Raw genomic sequence first — 25,175 nt, 5'->3', positions numbered from 1 at the left:
CTAAAGAGCCCCAAGCGCCTCAATCTTTCCTCATAGGGAAAGTGTTCCAACCCTTTAATCATTTTAGTTGCCCTTCTCTGTACTTTTTCCAGTGCTATGATATCTTTTTTAAGGTGTGGCGACCAGAACTGTACACAGTACTCCAAATGAGGCCTCACCATCGATTTATACAGAGGCATTATGATACCGGCTGATTTGTTTTCAATCCCTTTCCTAATAACCCCTAGCATAGCATTAGCTTTTTTTATGGCAGTCGCACACTGTGCTGACGTTTTTAGTGAGTTATCTATCATGACTCCAAGATCTCTCTCTTGGTCAGTCTCCGCCAGTTCAGACCCCATCAACTTGTATTTATATTTTGGATTTTTGGTTCCAATGTGCATTACTTTGCACTTGGCTACATTGAACCTCATTTGCCACATGGATGCCCACTCTTCTAGCCTCGACAGATCCCTTTGGAGTGCCTCACAATCCTCTCTGGCTTTCACCACCCTGAACAATTTCGTGTCATCTGCAAATTTAGCCACTTCACTGCTTAATCCCAATTCCAAATCATTAATAAACAAGTTAAAAAGCATTGGACCCAATACCGACCCCTGTGGCACCCCACTGCTCACCACCCTCCACTGTGAGAAGTGCCCGTTTATGCTCACTCTCTGTTTCCTATTAATTAGCCAGTTTTCGATCCACAAGAGGACTTGGCCCTTTATCCCATAGCTACTGAGCTTACTTAGGAGCCTTTGATGAGGAACTTTGTCAAAAGCTTTCTGGAAGTCAAGATAAACAATATCTATCGGGTCTCCCTTGTCCACTTGTTTGTTCACTCCCTCAAAGAACTCTAACAGATTGGTGAGACAAGATCTTCCCTTACAGAACCCATGCTGAGTTTTCCTCATCAGCTTTTGGTCATCAATGTGCCCACTAATTTTATTTTTGATAATAGTTTCCACCAACTTACCCGGTATTGACGTCAGGCTGACTGGCCTGTAATTTCCCGGATCTCCCCTGGAACCTTTTTTAAAGATGGGGACAACATTAGCTACCTTCCAGTCCTCAGGAACAGATGCAGAGTTTAATGACAGATTACATATTTTTGTGAGGAGATCTACAAGTTCACACTTGAGTTCTTTCAGAACTCTTGGATGTATGCCATCTGGGCCCGGTGATTTATCAGTTTTTAAATTAGATCCTTGCCAAACTTGGCAGGGTACCTATTGTGGTATAATAATTATAGAGTTGAATATTTTGGAGAGGATGCCCATTTTGTTTTAACTTTCCAACTGGATGTGAAAATAAAATCCTGAGCATGTTTTAGAATCCAGATTCAGAATATGGAAAATGTGTTTGAGATTCAGCATTAAGATTTTTTGTACAATTAGGGTATAGCTACTGCAGCCAAAATAAGGAAGAATTTTGTGGCACCTTAAAGATTAACACACTTTCTGTGGCATATGCTTTCTGGTTCACCAAAGTCTATGCCACAATTAGTCTTTTAAGTGCCACAAGTCTGTTATTTTTGCACAACAGTCTTGGGTCCTATGAAACAGTTGCATGTGTGTTATATTGTCTATGCCCTGGAGTGCAGTTCCTCTCCCTCTAAAACTTCTCTTTGCACAAGATAAACGCAACAGAGACTATCTAGCACACATGGAACAAATTCATAGGAACCATACTTAGATCATGGTGGTGTTAGTGGTCTTTATGCTTGGCTGTGCTTGTGGAGAGGCTGCAGCTCAGTGGTAGGGCATTTGCTAGGCATACAGAGCATTCCAGGCTCTGTTCCTGGTACTTCCAGTCAAAAGGATCAGATAGGAGGTGATACCATATTGTCATCCCGCCACCCATTGGTGTACGGTGTCCCTCAGGCAATACTCTCCCCATTACTGTTTAATGTTTATATGTGCCCCCTCACCCAGCTGGTGTGGAGTTTTGGACTTGGGTGTCATCAATATGCTGACACCCAACTATATCTGATGATGGACAGCCGGCCCGACTCTGCCCCAGATGTCTTGGAGCGTGCCTTCAAAGCTGTGACTGGGTGGTTGAAGCAGAGTCGGTTGAAATTAAATCCCACAAAGATGGAGGTCCTGCATGTGGGTCTGGGGGCCATGGGCACAGGACTCTGGCTCCCCACTGTTGATGGAGTGCAACTTGCACCAGTTTTGAGAGTTAGGAGCCTGGGGGTGATCCTGGATGCCTTCCTGACTATGGAGGCTCAGGTCGCAGTGGTTGCCTGGTCTTCATTTTCCTATCTAAGACAGGCCCGGCAGCTTGTCCCCTACCTATCAACTCATGACTTAACTGCAGTGATCCAAGCAATGGTCACCTCTAGATTAGACTACTGCAACTCAGTCTACGCAGGGCTTCCCCTGGGCCTGATCTGGAGGCTACAGCTGGTCCAAAATGCAGCTGCACGAGTAATGCAAGGGTCCCGATTAGGGAACATATAACACCTATACTACACCAGCTGCACTAGTTACCAGTTGAGTACTGGGTCTGGTTCAAGGTTTTGGTATTGACCTATAAAGCCCTATGCGGACTGGGCCCAGCATATCTGCAGGACCGCCTCTCCCTATATGTACCCCAGAGGATGCTTCGTTCAACAAATAAACAACTGTTGGTAGTCCCTGACCCAAGGGAGGTCCACCTGGCCTTGACCAGAGCCAGGGCCTTTTCGGTCCTGGCACCGACCTGGTGGAACTCTCTGTCTGAGGAAACCAAGGCCCGGCAGGATTTCCGCTGGGCCTGCAAGACAGAGATGTTCTGCCAGGCATATGGTGGAGGCTAGGTTGGGCCCTCACTGGCCACTCTAAAGATCTGTCCACCACCCTACATAATGAGCCAGGGCTTGAAAAGCAGTATTTTATCATCGTCGTCTGAAGAGAAGTGGTATTGTATAAAGTTATTTTAATGTTATTTGTGTAACGTTTTATCTGTTTTTAACTGTTATTTATGTAAATTGAAATGTTGTACTCCGCCCTGAGCCTGCTTGGTGGAGAGGGCGGACTAAAAATCTAATATAATAAGTAAATAAATAATAAAATATGAAAGCCCTCTAACTGAGATCCAACTGCTGCCAGCCTGTGGAGACAATACTAACCTCACTGGACCAATGGTTTGATTCAGTCTGAGGCAGATTCAAGATACAGAAGGGTACAAAGGCTTACAAGACATCCTGTGATCCTCATTCCAAATGCAAAGGCACCATTGTCTCTACCATGCGCCACAGGGTAAATACTGGAGTGCCAATGTAAGATGTAGTTAAAATATATTATACTATGATCTACTAAGTACTATGCTACTATCATTCTATAGCTGAACACATTTATTTTTGTTAATTTATTTTTAAAATGCATATGCCACCTTTCTACCCCAATAGGGTCCCCAAGGTGGCAAACATTAAAACAATTAAAAAAATTATAACAACATTTTAAACAATTTAAATCAGCATTTAAAACAGTATAAAAGTAGTTCAGTTAAATACACACAATACCAAGAATGGGGAGGAGGGCAAATAACACATGAAGCTCTTTTATACTGGTTCAGGCCGTTGGTCTATCAAGGACAGTATTGTTTACTCTGACTGGCAGCATCTTTCCGGAGACTCATATGGAAGTCTTTCTTATCACCTGGAAAAATATGAGTCCAAACTTGGAACTTATGCAGGCAAAGCGGATACTCTACCTCTGAGCCACAGCCACAAGTACTCAAAGCATAGGAGAGACACATCTGCTATGCTTTGGCTGATATGTACTGGTTGGGTCCAGTGAGTAGCTATAGTTCTGCCTGGTTCTCTGACACCAAGCTAAGGCTTTTTCGCCTTAATTGTCAGGAGCTTTCATCTCTCTCTGTCCTGTAGATTGCTTTTAGTTTCTTTCTTATCTTATGCCATTCATGTTTGGAATCCAGTTAGTTCTGCAGTTCCGTCCATGCTGGTGGCAGAAAATTATTCTCTAAAGCATTGTTAGGCTGCCATCTTGTGGAGGGAATACAAATGTAAAGGTCTGAGGTCTTTTGTTAAAAAAAGTTTTGAAAGGATACCAGTAATTCTGCCCCACTCTCTGAAGTAAGGTCATATTGAGAGCTCAGGCCTGGAATATACAGAGCAGTAAAAAAGAAGAAAATACCTCTGATCATGTGCAAATTATCACTCCCCTGAATAATCACTGCCTTCCCCAAGAAGGGGAGTCTTCAATGCAGGGGTCGTGGCTTCTAGGCAAGCTTCAAACCTTAGTATCTCTCTTCTTAGAAATCATGTTCTGGATTTGTTCATACCTATCTCTTAATATAAGAGAGAATCACCATATGGGAGGAAAACTGCTTGTGTGCAGATACGTTGATAGCAGGGGAACAGACTGTCCAAGTAGGCTTCATATTTTTATAAGCATTGAGACATGGATTTCCCCCCCAGAAGACCATCCTATTACTTGTAGCAAAAGGAGCATGTGTTCTATCTCACACAATGCACATAGTGGTATAAACAAATACCTCCTCCTGAAACTATCACATAGGTAGCATTCCTTGGTACAGGACCTGTTTGTGGGTCATATTTATATAGACACCCCAGAAAAAAAATCACATGTAGACTCAACTGGAGAGAGGAGGGAAGAGAGAGGAGCTCATCCCACACAGACCCATCTGGTAGACATTCTCGTTACACCTTAAACAGTTTGTGATGGATGGAGGAGGTGGTCTCTTAGATGCTCAAGCACTGTTCAGTTTGGAAATGTTATCAAAGAATACCTCCCTTTGCTTGAATAGGTAGATATTAAGAAGGGATGCTTTTTTGTGTGTTTGGTGCCACTTACAAACTTGTATATTATTAAAAACATTTTCAATAACAACAGTTAATAGAAAAAGAAATCTATGAAAGGTAAAGATAAGATTGAATTTACAGCAGAGCCAAAAAATACAAAACCAGTAATGCGTTTTATTGGACAAAAACTTACAGAAGACAGAAGTCATCATTCTGTAGGGTTTTTAGTAAAAGTTGTGCTCCCTGAAAGAAAATGATACCCTTAGGAAATGGTGGTGCAGGGCTTGTAAAGCTTCATGTCTTCAGTGCCCCGTCCCTCTGCGGTGTTGAGCTTACCCCCAGGGATTTGCAGTCATCAAAAACTAGAAACTTGATGGTGTTTTTTAATATTAAATTAGTGTAAAAGGCTTTAGGGCCCCAGGTTCCATGTACAAAAAAGAGGCCCTATAATTGAAAGGTCACGTCGCAGCTGAGCTGAGGGCACAAAATAAACAATAGAGGTCTTACATAAGAAGATCAAAAAGTGAGTCCTGAACAATCACTTCATTTGTGCCATGAGTGGGATCGTATCCTTTCCTATTGTGGTTTTGTTGCTTCAGGAATTCAGCAGTGAAACAGTGGTGCATGTTTCTCCACAATGTTTTGATTAAAGCGCTTTTTTGATATGGTTATGCTTTTGGTTACGCCGGGAGAACCTAGTGACTGTTCTTGTTGGCCTTCTTGAAATCCATGGCCGATTCCAGATGACTAACCTTAAGTCGCTTCATGCCGCCCTCTTCCGGATCGCGACGGGGAAAATGCGAAATATCGCGTTTCCTCGCGCGAGTTTTGCGCGTCGTCGCGCAAAACTCGCGCGAGGAAACGCGATATTTCGCATTTTCCCCGTCGCGATCCGGAAGAGGGCGGCATGAAGCGACTTAAGGTTAGTCATCTGGAATCGGCCCCTGTGTAGGCCCACAGGAAGCCTTTAGTTCAAGATAGGGTTGCCAGTTTCCAGGTGGTGGATGGAGATCTCCTGGAATTTCAACTGATTTCCAGGTGACGGAGATCAGTTCCCATGGAGAAAATGGCTTCCTTGAAAGGTGGACTCTATGGTATTACAGCCAGCTGAAGTCCCTCCCCTTCCCAAACCCCACCCTTTCCAGGTTCTATCTCCAAATCTTCAGGAACTTTCCAACCAGGAGCTGGCAACCCTAGTTCAAGACCCAGTTAAGCAGGTGGTGGAGTTGCATTTTGCCTCTCTGTGAGCTTGGTAAGAAGCATGAGAGTTTGTGGAGGAGTGAAGCTGACAGGGAAATAATAGCAATTAATCTCTCCTGCTTTGTCAATTAATCCCAGTCTGGTCCTGCTGTGTAAACAGCTTATTACTTCACATTAGGATCACACAGCAACTTAGCTTCCCATAACATTCCTGTTCTGCATTTCAGCGGCAGTTACAGTCTGCTTTGAGCTGGGTTAGGGATCCCCTGTGATGAAAACAACCTACTACTGTGATCTGGCCAGGATCCTTCCTCTTTGGAGCCCTCTGTGCTCTCAGGAATTCGGGGGAGGAGCCTGAGTCAGCAGAAGTCTCCGTTGTTTGCCTTTTGTTGGGTAAGCTCTACCTGTCCGAGGCAGCAGATTTCTGCCATGTTTGGCAGCAGTATCTGACAGTAACTGGGAAACTCCCTAGTGAAAACATGCCAGTACAGACATTGGAAGGAAGGCTGCACCAAGGTTGCCAACCTCCAAGTGGGGGTGGGGAGATCTCCCAGAATTATATATCAGATCTTCCAGATTAGAGACTGATATCAGTTCCCCTGAGGAAAATGGCTGCTTTGGAAGATGGAGTCTATAGCATTATACCCCTCTGAGGTCCCTTCTCTCCCCAAACCTTGCCTTCCAGAGGCTCCACCCCAAAATCTCCAGGCATTTTGTAACCAAGAGTTGGCAACTCCAGCTGCACCAAAAGCCATGTACCTTGTAAACCTAGTCTGCAGTGTACTTGCTTTCTCCAATGGTAACAAATTTATTTGTGTAATTCCTTCCCCTGCACCATATGGCTTGGCTCACATGTTCGAATCATTGGATGCTGACTCTGCGTGTGGTATGACATGGTCTGGATTGCTTTGGCTGACCTGTGGGATGTCATAGGTAGATTAGCTGTTTTGCATATGGTTAGCTTTAGGATCCTTGTATGGGACTAAATGTGCTTTAAAGATGCTTCAAATTTTTCTTTAGGCAAATGATGAACAGATACCTGCAGAGGCAGGTTTCAGTTAATGAATATCTCCTAGGACATCACTGCAGGGGAGAATGACAGGAAGGAAGGGACGGTGCCGAAAACCAAAGGTAGCCACCCTTCTGGTTTCATATGAGTAGATGTATGAAGTATACTGCAGCATTTTCTTGGTCATTTTCCCCTTGCAAGAGATTGTTTTGAAATTGACTACAGCAGGTCTTTTTGGCAACGAAACATTTAAAGGTCAGATTTACAAGCTTGTCTTCACTGTGGCCAGGATGTTGCTTTTTTTTTTTAAAAAAAGAGATGTAAGGATTTGGTCTGAACAAGTATCTTAATCCCTTCAGTAGGAGCACAAACAGCTTTCCTCGGTCCATTGTGAATCTTTCTACCACATGGTCCAAAAGGCTGCTTCTGGTCCCTTTTCCTCACTTGTAATATCCGTATCCCAAACAGCACACAAGAACTTAAGCAAGAACACTGCTAGCCCTGAAGTGTGTGGAAGAGAGGAACTCTCATGTTTACATTAAGTTTGTTGTTACTCCCTACATCCTCACAGCCATTTTAATCAGTCTCAATTTGTGTCCAGTAGTGAAGAAAGTTTCTTTCCCCCAGGTGATGTAGATCTGTACCTCTGTAGATAAGTTACTGGATATCATTATATACTATGGCTGCCGTGAAAATTTGGACCAGAGCTGCATTTGAGACCTTATCCATTATAGTCCATTTTATGGTTTTATGTCTTTGAGCTAGGGTGTTCTATAGTATTTTAATCTCACTTTAATTGTTTTAACAGAAATCTCTGTTAATTCCTGAATTTTATGTTCCTTTGATGCGTATTCTTTTTATTGTAATGATCTTTATCCATATGCAATAAACGTCTCTCTGCTCTAGTTTGTTGTTACTCACAGGCTGGAGGTGGTATGGAAAAAAGTGAACTGAGTAGTATGCACATGTGTTCTGGGTGGCCCAGTCCACTTGGCACATGAATCAAACAGCCCCTCTTTGTAGCTGATGACATGGCAAAGCAGTTGTGGACATCTTCGTCAATCATTCTTTTCATGCAGACATCAACAAATGATCACTTTCCCCAGGCAACCAGCATCAAGAATGCTGAAGCCTTGTATGTTGCCCCTACACCAAATGTGCCACCCCACCCCCCAGGCTCCCTCTGCATTTCTTTCTCCAGCAAGAGGATGATTTTTTTCATCCCTCCTGTTGGTGGAAATAAGGACAAAGGCTGCCCTGGAGAGAGGAGGGGATACAGGAATGATGGACAGCTCCTACACCCCCCCATTCTCCTCCCCCCTTCCCAGAGGTAGTAGACAAACATTCTTCTTGTCAGCAGTGATAGGAGCCAGCTGGGGAGGTTTAGAGCTGAGATGGATTAGATCTTGCTACAGCAAAGCTTGCTTTATATTGGCTGGCTTTATCTCCAATCCCCTTTTGCCTGCCTGGCACCCAGACATGCAGCATACACTCACACACACACATTCTGCCACTCCATTCTAGCTGTGCACCAACCCCCTCTTTTTGTCCTGTCATCATCACCAATGCCTGCAGGGGAACAGCTATGAACTGCATGCTCGTCAGCATCCTTATGGGTGGAATGTATCTTCTAGCAGGTAATGACACATGCTGCAGAGGCAAGGAATCATACCCTGACTACCTGAATGTGTCTGGGGATTCCTTGGAGCTGGATGAATGGAGAGGAGGAGTTATTAGGAGAAGAATTTCTTGCAGAGGGGATAAGTCTAGCTGGGTCAGCTTTCTTAAGGCTCAATGGCCATTTTTGTGTAATGGAAGTTTTGCTCTAATTCTGTGGTGGGTGTGTCTGTGCTGGCTGTGCCTGGAGCACAGTGTTGTTTCAGAGCTAGAGCTCTGGCTTTATGCTCAAGTGCATGTTTGTCTTCATGTAATGCTTCTTCTACCAGCTCCAGAAAAACGCTCTTCTTTCCTAGTGAGTGGTTACTGTTGAAACTAGTAAAACTGCTATGACCCAAAGGAGCTGGAGTTTCTCTCCTTTACTCCTGAGACTTGTGTGCCGCATCTCCTGGAGCCTGTCAAAAGAAAAGGATACAAGAGGGAGGGGTTTGCAGCCTGTCACCAAGGAAGTTGCCGTGGTGATGCAAACCGTATGTTGTTGCTAGTTTTTCTAGTTTACATCTTGCTGCTGACTGTGGGAATTCTAATTCAGCTGTGCTCTGGACAGGTCATTGGAAATGAAGGCACTGTTAGGAGGTGCATCCAAGGGGGCTAAAGGGGCTTTGGTTGAGTGGGCCAGCTGCAGATTTTATTTCTTTAATGAGAGGACCAGGTACTTGTTTACAAGCAAAGTGCTTGCTAATCTCTGTCTGGCTGTGACTGCTTATCCATCTTACCTATGATTTAAAGAATTGGGACATATATATTAGGGTTTGTTTTACTGCTTACAAATATAATCACCCAAGAGAGGGAGATCCACACAGACACCCACCCTGGATACACACAGTCCTCTTTCTAAGAGAAGTTAACTACTGAAGCTCTCAGAACAGAGTCAGACACACTGGAATAGTAATTCCCAATGTGGTGCTCATGATAGCCTGGTACTTAGGTTTGCTGGTGTCCATTTTCTTCTTCCTCAAAACATTTCTTCCCTAAAGAAGAGCCAGTTTGGTGTAGTGGTTAAGAGCACGGGACTCTAATCTGGAGAGCTGGGCTTGATTCCCCACTCCTCCACTTGAAGCCAGCTGGGCGACCTTGGGCTAGTCACAGTTCTCTGGAGCTCTCTCAGCCCCACCAACCTCACAGGGTGTTGTTGTGGGGATAATAATGGCATACTTTTTAAACCGCTCTGAGTGGGCATTAAGTTGTCCTGAAGGGCAGTATATAAATTGAATGTTATTATTTAAAAAAAAAATAGCCAGTCCTGGCTTTCCTGAACTGCAGTAGAACAGGAGGCATCATTTTTGTGACTGGAGGAAGCATCTGTTCATAAACAACTGCCTTTCTCATAGGAAGATTTGCAATTGCTCAACAATTTGTGATTCGTTTCAACCTGGCAACCATTTTGTGGTGGTGTCCACTCCCATTTCTCAAAATTCCAGAAGTGCCAACAGATTTACCAAGATTCCACCTGAACAAATCTAGCTAAATGCTGACAGGTACCTTCAGTTTACAGCACAAGGGTGGCTGGGTTTGGGGTGATTAATATGAACACTTAATATGGCATGAGCACTTATTGATTATCCATGAGTAGTATTCTAACTGTATCTTCTTCCAAAGTAGATTCTCTCTGGTAAGTGCCAGGTTTTGAGAATGTTAACTGCATGCCTGCTATAATTCAGGCATCTGGCAATTTGCTTCTCAGACAGAAGAGGTTCATGAGCTTATAAATTACATAAGTTATCCTTTAGCTGTGGGATCTGTAGGTGCTTCCACAAACACTAGGAAAGGTGGATACCTTTTTGGAAAAGGCAGCATTTCTACACAACAGTTACTGTACTCCGCTGTTAATGGGCTGTTCCAAACAAGATTACTTCTTCCCTGCCTCCTTTTCTTCCCCAGGCTTTTGAACACTCCATGCCTCCCACAGGAAGGAGTGAAGGTAATATCTTGGCATGTACCAGCCTATATCAGTCTTGCTGGCTGCAGTGGCCTTAAGCAATTTTTTGTTATTTCCGGAATAGAGGTTTGCCTGTGACTGTTCATGGAACTGTCTGCTTTTGCATAGTCATTTGCTATAAAGACTCCCTCCCCCCACCTAGGCATCTAGAACATGAAGTGACCTAGAGTTTTTGCTGGAACTATTCAGTGCAGAAATTGAGCAGTTGCCACAGAGTCCCCTTGCATAATCCCCCCCCACACACACACACACAAACTCACAGACCTAGCTAGCTTCTTCCATTTCTGTGTAACGTGAAATCCTTCCAGTGTCTCACCTAAATGAGAAGTGACTGTTTTAGAACACGTATTAACAGTAAGCTGCTTTGGCAATCATTTTTGTCTGAAAAGTGAATTAGATATAAATAAGGGAAGGCTGAAACAGGCAAGAAAGCAGTTGTGGAGACTGTGGGGTCGGGAAAGAGAACATGTGATAATGCAAGAAACTGGACAAGGCAGATCCAGGGAAACAGAACTAGCCCTCTTAGTAGAATAAGAGGGAATGTGATGATGGCTAGAACTTTTAGGCCTCTGCAAATTGTACTAATCCTGATAATGAGGGTATTGATGGTTCTAATTCTTTGAAGAGCTGCTCCTCCAACTCCTGGAATTACAATTAATCTCCAGATAATGGGGATCAGTTCCCCAGGAGAAAATGAGTTCATCGTTGTTCTTCTGTGCAGTCCCACATGAGACTGCACATGTGCAGGCCTACCACTGAAGAATTCTTGGTCGCTTCTTATGAATGACAGTTTTGGAGGGTGGGCTCTGTGGCATTACATTCCTGCCGAGCTGCCTCCACCCATCAAACTCTACCCTTCCCAGACTCTCCCCCCAATCTCCAGGAATTTTCCAGTCTAGAGTTGGCCACCCTGTTTTCCACTTCCATTCCAGGTCTTCTGGCTGCTTCATGTGTCCACTGAAGACTTTGCATCACCCACAGTAGTAACTTGGCCTTCTCTGCCTACACCAAACCAACAAGGCAGGAATCAAAACAGCCAGCTTCTCAGAGGAAGAGCTCAGAACTTAGTTATCCAACAAACATGGAGTTGCATGCTCTCCTTAGGACTAATTTACTGTTTGACACAATGTTTATGCCCCGTAGGTAACGTTCCAGAACCCAAACAAATTGTAAAGGGCAAGCAGGTTGGCCCTGATAAGCAGGTGTAAGGAAGAGGCTTCACTGGGGCTAGAAAGACATGTCCCAGAGTCCCATCTTGCTCCATTCCGGGGTCGGGTAACAGCAAAAAAATCTGCTTGGCTGTATGGAAATGGCAAGTAACTAACAACCATTCCCCCTCTTGACCCACTTTTTATCTGCATTCAGTATAGGTTTGGAAGGCCACTAGCTGAGCAATATCCCAAATATTTGTTTCCTGTCACAACAATTCATATTGCTATATTGTCGAAGGCTTTCACGGCCGGAGAACGATGGTTGTTGTGGATTTTCCGGGCTGTATCGCCGTGGTCTTGGCATTGTGGTTCCTGACATTTCGCCAGCAGCTGTCACTGGCATCTTCAGAGGTGTAGCACCGAAAGACACAGATCTCTCAGGTGTCCACTGAAGTTTGACACTGAGAGATCTCTGAAGATGCCAGTCACAGCTGCTGGTGAAACGTCAGGAACTACAATGCCAAGACCACGGCAATACAGCCTGGAAAATCCACAACAACCTTCAATTCATATTGCTATTCCTCTGTAGTAAGTGAACTTCTGCAGTCCTGGGCACTGTGCTCTAAAAAGCTGACATTTGTCAAAAGTTATGGAAGTGATTGTGAAAGGAACCCTTCTCTCCCATCCCATTAATACCAGTACATCAGACTAAAAGTTGATCTGCCCCAAATGTACCTTTATCTTTGTGGCCACATGCATTCTCATGCCTCTCCTTTTTTCCAAGGCTGCTGTAGCAAAACTGCAGATCTCAGCACAGTAACACTTTCTGATGAGACTGCTATAGCATTGTATTGACATTGCCAAGAGGGCAATTGCTTGCACCCAGTTTGCATACTGGACTTTCCAGAAGAAATTCCACCCTTGAGCAAATATTTCACATCACTTTTGTGCTGTGATTCCTCCACAGGACTGGTTGTTTTGGGGCAGGATATAATGCTGTTAGCCTGAATAATCCAGACTTGGTTTATCAATGCAGCTGTCTTTGAAGATTAGCACAAACCTGTGTTAGAAATTTGGAGGGGCAATCTACAAGCACTTAAGTTATAAAGACACCACTTGTCTTTAGCTTCCCTTTGTGTTTCTGGGGTCCAGTGGAACCTAGACCAGCAGACTTTCAGCTAGTTTGCAGCAAAGCCCTGTGTGTGTGTGTGTGGGGGGGGGGGGGAATCCCACTGAAATCAACTGTATTGTCTCAGCAACTGACTTCTGCTATCACGCCCCTTCCATCTCTGTGTACTAGGTGTGGAATGTGCCATAGAGATCAATGAATGTGAAGATCATCCCTGTGAGAATGGAGGTGTCTGTGAAGATGGCATTGCTGATTACATCTGCCACTGCATCCCTGATCAAGGTGGCATTGTTTGGGGTGGGAAGAACTGTTCTGTGGAGCTCACTGGATGTCAGGCCCACCGTTGCCAAAATGAAGCCTTATGTGTCCCTACCTACCAGTCTGAAACCCATGGACACCTCTGCCAGTGCCAGCCTGGTTTTTATGGCTCCACGTGCTCCACATCAACAACCTTCTCCTTCTCCTCAAGCACCTATCTTTTCATCAACATGTCAGCAGACAACAAAAGCTCAAGTTATACCTCAGAGCGATATCTATTTGTTGTGGCCCTCCGGTTCCGAACCACCCTCCCTGATGCAATCATCTTCTACCGAGGTCACACAGCAGAGCACCTGTTGCTGGAGCTTTCAGGTGGCCTTGTGCGGCTAACATTGATGATGCAAGATGCTGTGTCCTCTCTCATCCTGGAGGCACCACGAGTGGATGATAGTCACTGGCACAATGTTGAAGTCCGATTGCAAGATTCTCTCGAACTTAGGCTGTGGCATGAAGACTGCCATGCAAGTGTCTGTTGGCAGAGCTATCCCCTTGCAGAGCCATTCTCAAATTTCTTGCTGCCCACCTCAGAAATATACATTGGAGGAACTGATGAGAAGATAGTGACTAACCCTATGCAGAGTTTCATTGGATGCCTGGAAGATCTGTACATTGATTCTAGGGTTGTCTTACCGCAGGAGGTGATTGGATTACAATCCTCTGGAGTCCAGCTGGGTTGCAATAGGACAGAGTGGTGCCACTCCCAGCCCTGTTCACACGGTGGCCAGTGCATTGACCTCTGGACAGACTTCTACTGTAACTGTCCTCGGCCTTATGAAGGCCATATGTGTTCTTTTGGTGAGTAACGAGCTAGAGCATGTCAGTCCTTTGAAAGGAGAGTGAGTAGGTTTGGTGTAGTGGTTAAGAGCGCTGGACTCTAATCTGGAGAGCCGGGTTTGATTCCCCACTCCTCCACTTGAAGCCAGCTGGGTGACCTTGGGCTAGTCACAGTTCTCTGGAGCTCTCAGCCCCACCCACCTCACAGGGTGTGGGGATAATGATGACATACTTTGTAAACTATTCTGAGTGGGCATTAAGTTGTTCTGAAGGGCGGTATATAAATCAAATGTTGTTGTTTTTGTTGTTGTTATTACAAGCGAGAACTTCTGGGGAGGTGACTATTGTTCTCTGCACAGCTCCAGAGTCCCTCAGTCACCATTTCAGGGGCTTTCACCACAAGACATGCTTGGTCTTGAAATGTTCCAGCCAATTACATTGGTTACTTTGGCCCTCCCTCGTTATAGGTAAAGAAAGACTGAGGGAACAAATGTCCTTGAGTGTTGCTACTCTTAGATGCCATCCTCCAATGCTGAAGGGAAAGTGGCTGCCTATAGAGCAAATTATAGTCCTTTAGAGGGGGATGGGTGAGCTGGCATCTGATTTGTTGCCAGTCTCTGTGGTCTTCCACAGGTACGTCCCTTTGTTCCTCAGAACAAGAGTCATTCCCAAAACAAACAGAGGGATGATGAGCAGAAGTTTGGTTGCCTTGGCCATAACTTGGAATTGGCATTCATTACTCTCTTTCTTTCTCCTAGAGTCTCCGACAGCAACTTTTGGCTTAGAAAACTCTCCAAGCTTTGCTACCTTTGCAATTAGCAACAGCCTAGGGGCAAACTTTAATCTTTCATTTTTCATCCGGACTTTGAAGCCTGTTGGTTTGGTATTTCAAATTAGCAATGGGACTGAAACTTTCCTTGCAGTTTACCTGATGGATGGGAAGCTTCAGGTAAAAGCATCATCTGCTGCTCCCATCAGCCTCTCTGGAAACCTGGCTGATGGGAGAAGACATTTTGTAATGCTTTCCTTCCACAAAGGTATAGTTCACGCAAGCTTTTTAAACAGAGAGGAAGACCTGGGACCTCTGACAGTGACTCCACTAACAGCTGGGGCTGAGATTCATGTGGGTGGACTCCTGGATGAAGGCAGTGTTTCTCTCTGGGGAGGGTATTTTAAAGGTTGTCTTCAGGATGTCCAACTCAACCACCATCAGATGCAGTTCTTCTCCTCTAAACATGACAGGCCAGAAGAAATTTATATGGTACAAACTACTAACATTGTCCTGGGATGCATCTCAGATGATACATGCAAGGTAAGGAAAGTACAAAAGACTGTCTTTGTGTACCTGGGCACTGTTATGAATATGGTGGGCACTCCTCTTTGAGCACAAGAATGGGAAAATTGGCCATGCGTATCAGGCCAGAGGTCCATCTAGCTCAACACTGTCTTTTCCAAACAATACGCAAGAGAAGCACACAAACAGGGCAAGATGACTACCTAAGTATTTTGTTGATTCCTATGCTGCCTCTTCAAAATCTGCTCATGGCAGCTATCTCCTATTGCTTGCCCCAGGATCTGGTAATTGGAAATGTACTATTTTCAACATCTGCTTACTCTAAGTAGTAGCCATGGAGCTATCTGTCCCTTATGAAGACTCAACCAAGTTAGTGGCCAACAAATTCCATTGATTAATGAAGCATTGTGTTAAGAAGCAGGGGTTTTTGTTCTAATAAATTCTTCTGGATGACCCTGGGTTTGTGTGAATATTTTTTCTTTAATGACTTACTACTGGCTAGAAAGAGGCTGTCTTGATTGTTTTTTCAGACATTTTGTAGCATTCTGTGAAAGAACTCTCTGCAATAGATGATTTTTCAATGAGTGGCAATAGCTATTGACAAAGTGAAATCCAGGAGAGTTTCTGGAAACTCAATTTCTTACCTCCTCTTTTATCTGGCACATATGGATGAGTATGAGGCAACAAGACTCAGTTTGTCAGATGAAAGGACTGTGCAGTTGCTAACATGTAGATGACAAAAGGAGGTTCTGTGGGAATTCTGGGATTCAGTGGCTTCCCTTGATTCCTTCTGCCTTAGCTTGGTACAATGGTCAATGCTGATTAATTGATAAGATTGCATGTTATCAGCATTTCCTTGCTGTGTTCTTCCTCCCTATGCTACCGAAGGAGCAGGCGGCAGGACTGGCAACACTAATCCTATGAGGTGGAGTATAGATCGTCCTATGCCTACATCCAGCATGTGTTCATGGGCCCTGCTTCCATGCAGCATTTTGCCTCCTTGAATTCCCTCCAGAAGAACATCTTCTGTAGGAAGAATGTCTCCTGCATGCTTTACAACCTGTGTTGTTGGAGTTTTAGCCTTCTGGAATAATGGCACTTCTGCAGTCTTGAGGGGGTGTGGAAGTGCATTTGATGCCATTCTAAACCCTCTAAAATACATTCAGAGTTCTGGGACCTTGTTGCTCCCCATCCCTGGGGTTCTGTCCCTGGCAGGCCATTTCTACGAAAGAGGAAGAACAGCAGCTTTATAATCAGCATGATCTGTTTTATGTTTTAAAAGGAAGGAGGTTATTTATAGACAGACCCTTGCTGTGTATTTCTCTTGCAATGATTTGGGTTCTGTGTGCTAGTTTCGACAGCACTCCTGGTTATGAGAACAGAAACTCTTCCCCAGGTGAGAGTAACTCTCTCTGCTTCTATGATCTTACCCAATCCAAGACACTCTATACTCCAAAGCCAGTCCCAATAGATTCTGAAGTATATACAAATGCCAGTAGATGAAGAGAGTGCAGTGTCTCTTTCTCTCTTCTATAGTGGGTGTCCTTTTAGCCCCTGCCACTCTCAAACTGACACCCCCCTGAAGGCTCTTGAGTAAGTGCTAGAAGATGGAGAGTAGCAGAAGCCAGACAGATGCCTCCAGAACACAACAGAAGGTAGGGTCCTACTCAGGGTTAGAAGTTAAAACTGGCATGCTACTCATCCTTCATAATCCAATGGAAACAAATGTTCCCCATCTCTCATTCTTTAAATCTGCCCATCTTCTTACCCACAGCAGTGCTCAGTTGCATGTCTCCTCCATCTCATCAGCGCAATGAGAAAATGAGCACCTCCTTGCCTGAAAACAATCTCTTATCTTTCACAGCCTGAGCCATGTTTCAATGGTGGTCATTGTGCTGTCACCTGGAATGACTTTAACTGCAGCTGCCCTGCCAACTTCACTGGGAAGAGCTGTGAGGAAAGAGTTTGGTGCGAAAGTGAGCCGTGTTCTCAAGCCACAACCTGTGTGGACGTCCCTTCTGGCTACATCTGTAAGCACTGTTCCAGGAATCTCAGATGGCTGATGATTAGGCTACATTAGAGCTGGCTTCTTGTGCATGGGACTGGATGTGAAGCAATATATGCCATATCCACTTGCTGCACTTTATTTTATAAGCTTCTCTCCACCTGGTACAATTACTAGTGTAGATAATAATCTTTGTTCTGTCCATATAGATTCAAATGTTAAAATACCAATAGTGAACACAAGAGAACGATCGAAGTCCCAGTTGATTAGGAGAAAGATGAATGTATAAACATTTTAAATACACACACACACTTTAAAGGGTATCTAATCTGAGTTTAATAGCCATTCATTTGCAACCTGAAAGTTATTAATTGGATAGACCATCATACAGAGATAGCAAGCATTGGTCCCATTTGGAAAATCCACTTGGAGCTGGTGTAGCACAGTGGTAACTGAGCTGCGATGCAGCACTTCACTTGTTCGAATCTCACTTCTGCCATGAAGTCACCAGGTGCCCCTTGGGTAAGCCACTCCTCCCCCCACACCCTGCTCTTCATCTGTATTGTGGGGATAATATTGACTTTGTTCACTGCTCTGAGTGGGCACTAACCTGTCCAGAAGAGCAGTATATAAATAGCAAGACTCTTAGCTTCCAAGAGACATTGTGGCTAACGTAGGGGCCTGGCACTGGGTGCCTTCTAAATGGACTTTGAGATATCTTACTGAGTTATCTGACTGTTTCCTCCCAGGTCTGTCCAGTGCCTCATTTTACGGCCACAATGCAATTGAATTCACTGCCAACGCATCTATAACTAGAGCCCTTCACAGCCTCCGCCTGGACTTCAGAACACGGGATAAAGATGCTATCTTGCTGCAGGCTGTGCATGAGGTGGATTCTCTCTTGGTGGCTGTACAGAACTCCTCCCTGCTGGTAGAGATCAGGAGTGGGAATGGCATTGAGGGTGTGAATTTTCTCAGTGAGATGTCCATCTCTGACGGCTCCTGGCATATGCTTGTACTGTCTATGGAAGAGCCCTCAGCAATTTCATCAAGATGGCACCTCCATTTGGCTGGATCCATGAACACAACGCTACAGGGGCATGCTGGGAGCCTAGACTTCATAAAAAGCAATGCAATTATCATTGTAGCTGAAAATTTCACTGGCTGTCTTGGACATACTGACATAGGGGGTGTTTTTCTGCCACTGGCTGCCCACACCTCATATCCACAACCAGAGCAGTTCCTGCAACTGAGCAACAGGGCACCCATTCTGGGCTGCAAGGGAGTGGACACATGTGCCTCTAGCCCATGCCTCCATGCGGGCTCTTGCCAGGACCTGTTCAATGCTTTCCACTGTGCTTGCAATGCTGGGTGGGAGGGGATGTTCTGCGAGGCCAACATTGATGACTGCAAGTCCAGTCCCTGTATTCATGGGAAGTGTGTAGATGAAGTGGCAGATTTCCAATGTGAGTGTGACAAGGGCTATATTGGGAAGCGCTGCCACATCAATGTTGATGACTGCATTCGACACCAGTGCCAGAATGGAGGGACATGCATAGATGGGGTCTACAGCTATACCTGCAAGTGTCTACCACAATTTATAGGCCCTCACTGCGAGTAAGTATCCTCTGGGGAGAGAACAGGGCTTGTGCTGGAAGTCTCAAAGCTTGGCTATGTGTGTTCCATGTGTTTGAGAGTTGATATGACTTAGAATGAGAGCTACAAGGGGCTCCACTTTATTTTCTACTTTCTTGGCCACAACCTCTGCAAACAAGCCATTCCCCTCTGTTCCTGAACCCAGGACTCAGACTGGTTTTTTCCCCTTCAGTGTGCAAGCAGCAGGTGCAGCATCCTGACACCTGTGTGCAAATACAAACCCAAGAAACATTTTCTAACTGGAAAGAAAAAAGAAAAAGTGATAGAGGGAAGGAAGGAAACATGGGTTATGAGAAGATGGCAGGCATTATTCATCTTTGTTTCTTTTTATCTTCGCATATATTTAAGAACAGAATAGCTCCTCCTTAGAACTTCATATACAAAAATCAGGTTCCTGTGGTACATCCCCCCACCCCAAACTTTACTGCATGGTAAACACTGTGTCATCCATTATCTTGCAAATGGGGATGGATATTCGTGACCAATGTTATCAGTCTTCCGCAAGGAGGACCAAAATAATTTTGAAAGCTGGAAAGGTGCTATATAGAATTCAGCATCGAATTTGTAAGCAACACTCCTTATGGATATAAGAATGCTTGACAAATGGCTGTGTGGGAGAGAAGATATGGAAGCAGGAATTCTAGTGAAGAGACAGCCCATCATGATAAGATAATAATAATAATAATAATAACATTCGATTTATACACTGCCCTTCAGGACAAATTAATGCCCACTCAGAACGGTTTACAAAGTATGCTATTGTTATCCCCACAACAAAACACCCTGTGAGGTGGGTGGGTGGATGTTCGTCCGTGCCTTCTGTGATGCTCCAAGCTAAGACTTTATGCTGAGCACCATGTAACAACTGAACTTCTCTCTTTATAACTGATCCCCCCCCCATCTCTTTTTTGAACCAGGTGGCCATTCCCACCCGAGCAATGTGGCAAGAACTTCACCTGTCTGAATGGCGGCAAATGTACAAGTGGGCCTTGGGGAGCCAACTGCACCTGCAAGCCTGGCTATGCTGGCAGAAAGTATGACTGGCATTCCCTGGTACCCATTGCAGGCTTCATAAGTGTTCAAGAGAGCCCAGGAGACCTTTGACCTCTTAGCAAACTATGCCTTCTAATGACTAACTTGTTATGGCCTTGAGGTAGTGCATGCACTTACTTAGTCCCTCCCGACATACACTCAGTGCATTCAAATTTTAGGCCTGGCCTCTCAAAACAGCACTCCCCAAACAGAGCTCTCAATGAGTCCAGGTAATCGTTAGCTGCTGGTCCCTTGAGGGCTGGATATCTCAGGTAGGAACAGACAGAAATTAGTAAACTGACTTACCCACCTAGGTGACTCTTATACCTATTGTATTACATCATTATTTTAAACTAGATTCACTGCTCCAGCTGAGAGTGCAACCCCCCCCCCAAGTTAGGCAAAAATGAGCCCTTCCCAGCCCCTCTCTGTCCCCCAATTGTTATTGCAATTTAGGTTATTAATTTATTTACTATATTTATATCGCACCCTACTACAGCATACAGCATACAGCAGTGTACAACTTTAATGATTGCTGCCCTTGTCTCCTTTTCAGATGCCAGATTAACATCAATGAATGTGACCCAAATCCCTGCCAAAATGGGGGGACCTGCCAGGATTCAGTAAACCGATACCGATGTCTGTGCAGTGCCAGCTACACAGGAGACCGTTGTGATGTTGATGTAAGTCAGGCTATTGCCTTTTGTTTTGTTTGTAGGGTTTGACTCAGAAACCATTACGGCAAAGAACTGATTTAAAACTTTTCAAGGCCTAATAGAATTTAGACCCAGCAAGGCTGTACTATGCAATCCCCCCTCCAAATTCTGAACGAAATAAACACAATCTCATCCTTTTCTCCATGGAGCGCACGCATACATGGTTCGCCTCTCTCCTTTTTACCCTTAAAACAAGATAGGTTAGGCAACAAAAGAGACAGTGGTATCTTCCACAAAGGGATGAGATTTTGTGGTTTCCTTGTTTCTGGTGTAGCTGCAGATTAAGCAAAGTGGCAATGGGGCTTCCACACGGCAGACTTCCCCGCAGTTGCCCTGCCCCAATCTGCTGGAAGTGGCCACCCCCCTCCCCTGGACTAACAGGGCTTTTGCAATTTTTAAAAAAGCGGCACTAGAATATAATTATATCAATATACCATTGTAATGATAGGTGTAGCAGGTTCTTTGAATCCCCCGCTTTCATTTATAACAAATCAAGTTTCAAATCCCTTCCCTTACAAAGATATGCCTTTCCCCTAATATCTGTGTAAGAGAAGGGAAGGGACTTTCTTTTTAAAAAATGAAACCTGGGAATTCAGAAAACCTGCTACATCAAATGTTACAATAGTATATTGATATAACTATATTCTAGTGCTGCTTAAAAAAAATTAAAAGACTCGTGTTCGCAAGGGGAGGAAATGGCTGCCATGGGGTCAGGGAAAATGGCCACCATATGAGTGGGAAAATCCACCACCACCACCCAGCAACCATACCAGCTTTACTGGGATTTTCCCCAAAACTGGAGCAAAGCAGGTTTGAGAAAGAAAAGCCAGGAAACACCTAGAAGTGCACAAATACACTAGACTGCTATGAAGAAGCAGGGGAAAATGCATTTCCAAAACGCACTATACTTAAGGGCAAGTAACCTGTGTAGAAGATACCAGCATCTCAGAGCTATCTAGTTAATTATTTTCTTTACATCATTTATACCCCCCTTTCTCCCCAGCAGGGACCCAGAAGTGACTTACAACATTCTCCCCTTCTCTTTTTATCTTTGTAACATTTCTGTGAGGTGGGTGAGGCTGGGAGTGTGTAACTGGCCAACCAGCAAGCATCCATGGCAGAGTGGGGATTCAGACCAGGGTTTCTACTGTTTGACCCACTAACCCTTACATTATATTGGCATAGAAGACCCCCAGCACCCCCATAACTTCTATGCTTTCATCCATGTAGCCCAGTAACTAAGCTGCTTGAATTATATATAGAATGTGACACACACACACACACGATGAATACGATGAATATGGCACTAAGTTTATAAATTCAGTGCCACCAGGATCTTACCAATCAACATAGTGGTGGTGTACTAGACAGAGGAATGGTGGTGGAAGTGTAGTCTTATAGAGATGCTTTTTTGGGGGTTTTGTTTTGGTACATGGAATAGTTACCTGAGGAGGTGCCTGCTTGGGAATGTACTAACCTTGAATGCATGAAACTGCCTAACACTGAGTCATCTGTGCAGGGGAGCCAGGCTCACTGCTGTTGCTGTTGCACAACTCCCCCGTGTAGGACAGATCCACTTCTTTTGCATGCCCTCCCTCCTTCTTGGTGCTGACCCCTTCTCACTGACATGCTGCTAGACAGTTTGTGCCACAGCCTCTTCCATGTCATTTCTCTGGTGTCAGGGCCACAACTAACTTCTGTAGTCAACAGGGTCTGATTCTGTACAGTATACCCCCATGTCTCTCAGTTAAGGGCAACATCCTCCAGTCTGATATAGCTTCTAGGAGTACATGGGATGCTCACTGTCCAACTTCTTACTGCTACATAAAGGAGATGGCAAAAAACATGGTGAGTTTGCTATTCTCTTCCTATGTGTTGTAGTTAACAGTAGCATGGGAAGGATTTAAGCTAGAATCTGTTTGTCCCACTCCAGTGTGTAGCAGGTGCTTATATAAAACTGCTCTGTAATACAGATGGACTCTGCTCCACTAGCACACCTTCTCCGATACAGCCAATTGCAAGGATTTGGAGCTTGGAATCCACCCAATTACCTGCTTATAAATCACTCCATGCCTGTTTCTTGCTGGGAAGGTAGCTGTCGGATATATTAGCTGCTGAGCCTGGGCACAGCTGTTTTTAGTAAAGCTTATGCTAATCTCATGTCCCCAATTCTGCTCTTGTAAGTAAGCTGGAGTTTGTGGTCTTTTCTCATAGTGCAGCAAGAAAGCTTCTGTAGGTAAGTGCCACTGCTAAACATATAGTCATTCTGAGGGGAGGAGCAGGAATTTGCATGTTTACATGCTGTGAGATTAGAATTTATTTCCCTTGCAAGGTCTCTGATGACCCATGTGAAGTTTCCTGATGCCCTCTACATCACATGACATCAATGGGAAACTAGGTAAAATCTTTGACATACATGTCAGTGATAGTTAGGATATTTCTGGATCCCCGTTATTCTGGCACCTTGTCTCTGCAGGGCCTGGAGTACACCATCCCTCCCATTGTTGTGCTTATGCCTATGACTGCTGCTGAGGGCTGCATGTGCACTCACACAGATCAGAGCTGCAAGTTCCTAGTGAGTTGTGTGTGCGCGTGCATGTGTGAGAAGTGGCAGGAAGAACTGATTTGGCAGGGAGCAGAGAGCTTAACTTGCATATTCTTCTGGTACTCTCTACATGAAGCCCTTTTTTAAAAAAAAAAACACACACTTTCCTGCTACTTCTCTTGCAAAAGGCTTCAGGCTCAGTCGTGCCCATTCCTTTGACTTCTTTTAACATTTACATGGGGGGGCAGCATGTAGCCCTCTGCTCCTCACGTGCTAACTGTAGTCTTCCCTTCCAAGACTCATTGTTTCTCCGTTAATTTCTCTTGCAGAGGGGGACTCCTGGTGCATTCTCCCCATTCCCATTAATTGAAGTAGCAGTCCCGGTAGCCTGCGGTTGCTTGTTACTCCTTATTATTATCCTCGTTCTCATGATTCTCACGGCCCGGAAGAGGCGCCAGTCAGAAGGGACCTACAGTCCAAGCCAACAGGAGGTGGCAGGAGCCCGCCTGGAGATGGACAGTGTTCTAAAGGTGCCTCCAGAGGAGCGTTTAATATAAGATTGCCCTGCCAAGGCAAGACAGTGCCTTTGCAAGGCTTGCCAAGATCCTGGGCTCGTTCCCAGACTTTTGGGCTGCTCACTGACCTCCCACTCCAAGCTCCTTAAGGGCCACTGAGCACAGTGGAGGCGCAAACACACAAGTGTCTGGGCTGGAAGGGCGCTTAGTCTGCTGCACACATGGAGCCCCAGCAGCTCCCGACTCCCTAGTCCACCCTTCCAGAGACAGCGATGACTTGGCATCTTCTAAGGCTCATCTTCAGTCACTTGACAATGAATCTGGCAGATGCCTTCCCTCACCTGAAGGAGCATAAAAATGAGAAGGCAGAACTTTATGCTGCCTTTGGCTGATTGCACTAAGGGGTAGAGCCTTCCCCAGACTACCCACCTCAAATCACCTTAACAGCAACAGCACTGCTGATCCTGCCTCCCTTGCCAGACATGACTCAAGGGATGGGACTACCTGAAATAATTTGTACCGGTCCGGTCAACATGTATAATGAATTCACGGTTTGGAGTGGACTACTACAACATTCCCCACAGGTATCTGCTAGGATGCATGAAACAGAATCTTTGGCTTAGGGGGCCTGAGTAGTTCAGTTCTTATTGCCAAAAGCTCCTGCTCCCCTGGATACTGGGGGAGGAAAGCTGCAGGGGCTCTCTCAACTCCAGGAAGAAGGTTGGGGCCTTTTAAAGGAGGCGGGTTCAATAACAGCCAAGGTTAGAAGTGGAGAGAGTTGTTGGTTTTTCTGTTCTGGTTAGTGAGATGAGCCACATAGGGTCTTTCTATCTGAGAATGAGGCATGCGGACAGCCACCATGCTGTGCTGCCAACAATCTTAATGGTACAATTCGAGCCACTCATTTGGCTACCTGGGCATGAGGGACCTGGAAAGAACTGCACATATATTGCAGGGTCTCTACATGAGGTCAGTAACATCTTGTTCCACCACAGCGATCAGCATGGGCCCAACTCAGCAACTCCTCATTGGTGGGAGCAGTGGGAGCGGCAGGAGCTGCTGTTCTCATCACCATCTTTGGCATCTCAGTCATTGCCATGAAGAAGAGGAGGGCCACTCAAGGGACCTACAGTCCGAGCCGCCAGGAGAAGGATGGGGCACGAGTAGAGATGTGGAATGTGATCAAGCTGCCACCGATGGAGCGGCTGATCTGAGCACCAGCTACTGCAGGGGTGGCTGTGAGTCACCCCAAATAGCAGAGCATTGTAGACGTTTATGGAGCTTCCCACAGGAAAGCTCATTGGGCTATCCTTGCTGCCCAAGCAGCAGGCAAAGAGAACTGGCATGCCTGGTGCTTCTGTACTGTGACAACACTGACTGACCCAGAAGCAGAGGGACACCAAGGGGAGTATTCCATGGAAAGGCTGAGCAACAGACAAATGGCATACAGCAGTGCTGG

General features: G+C 45.1%; 1 protein-coding gene across 1 annotated transcript in view; it reads left to right on the top strand.

Moving 5' to 3' along the window:
* CRB2 (crumbs cell polarity complex component 2) overlaps positions 1-23,997 on the top strand; it is a 49,089-nt gene extending 25,092 nt beyond the window's left edge. The window contains exons 7-13 of the mRNA XM_054997253.1: positions 13,033-13,974; positions 14,712-15,265; positions 17,112-17,277; positions 18,002-18,869; positions 19,826-19,942; positions 20,497-20,623; positions 23,531-23,997. Of these exons, the coding sequence (XP_054853228.1) occupies positions 13,033-13,974; positions 14,712-15,265; positions 17,112-17,277; positions 18,002-18,869; positions 19,826-19,942; positions 20,497-20,623; positions 23,531-23,758 (3,002 nt within the window). The 3' untranslated portion in view covers positions 23,759-23,997. The remainder of the gene's footprint in view (positions 1-13,032; positions 13,975-14,711; positions 15,266-17,111; positions 17,278-18,001; positions 18,870-19,825; positions 19,943-20,496; positions 20,624-23,530) is intronic.
* The last annotated feature ends 1,178 nt before the right edge of the window (positions 23,998-25,175 follow it).

The sequence above is a fragment of the Eublepharis macularius genome, chromosome 14 (assembly GCF_028583425.1).
Source record: "Eublepharis macularius isolate TG4126 chromosome 14, MPM_Emac_v1.0, whole genome shotgun sequence".
Lineage (NCBI taxonomy): Eukaryota > Metazoa > Chordata > Lepidosauria > Squamata > Eublepharidae > Eublepharis > Eublepharis macularius.
Note: the sequence above shows the minus strand (reverse complement) of the source record. Positions and strands in the feature narration are given on the sequence as shown.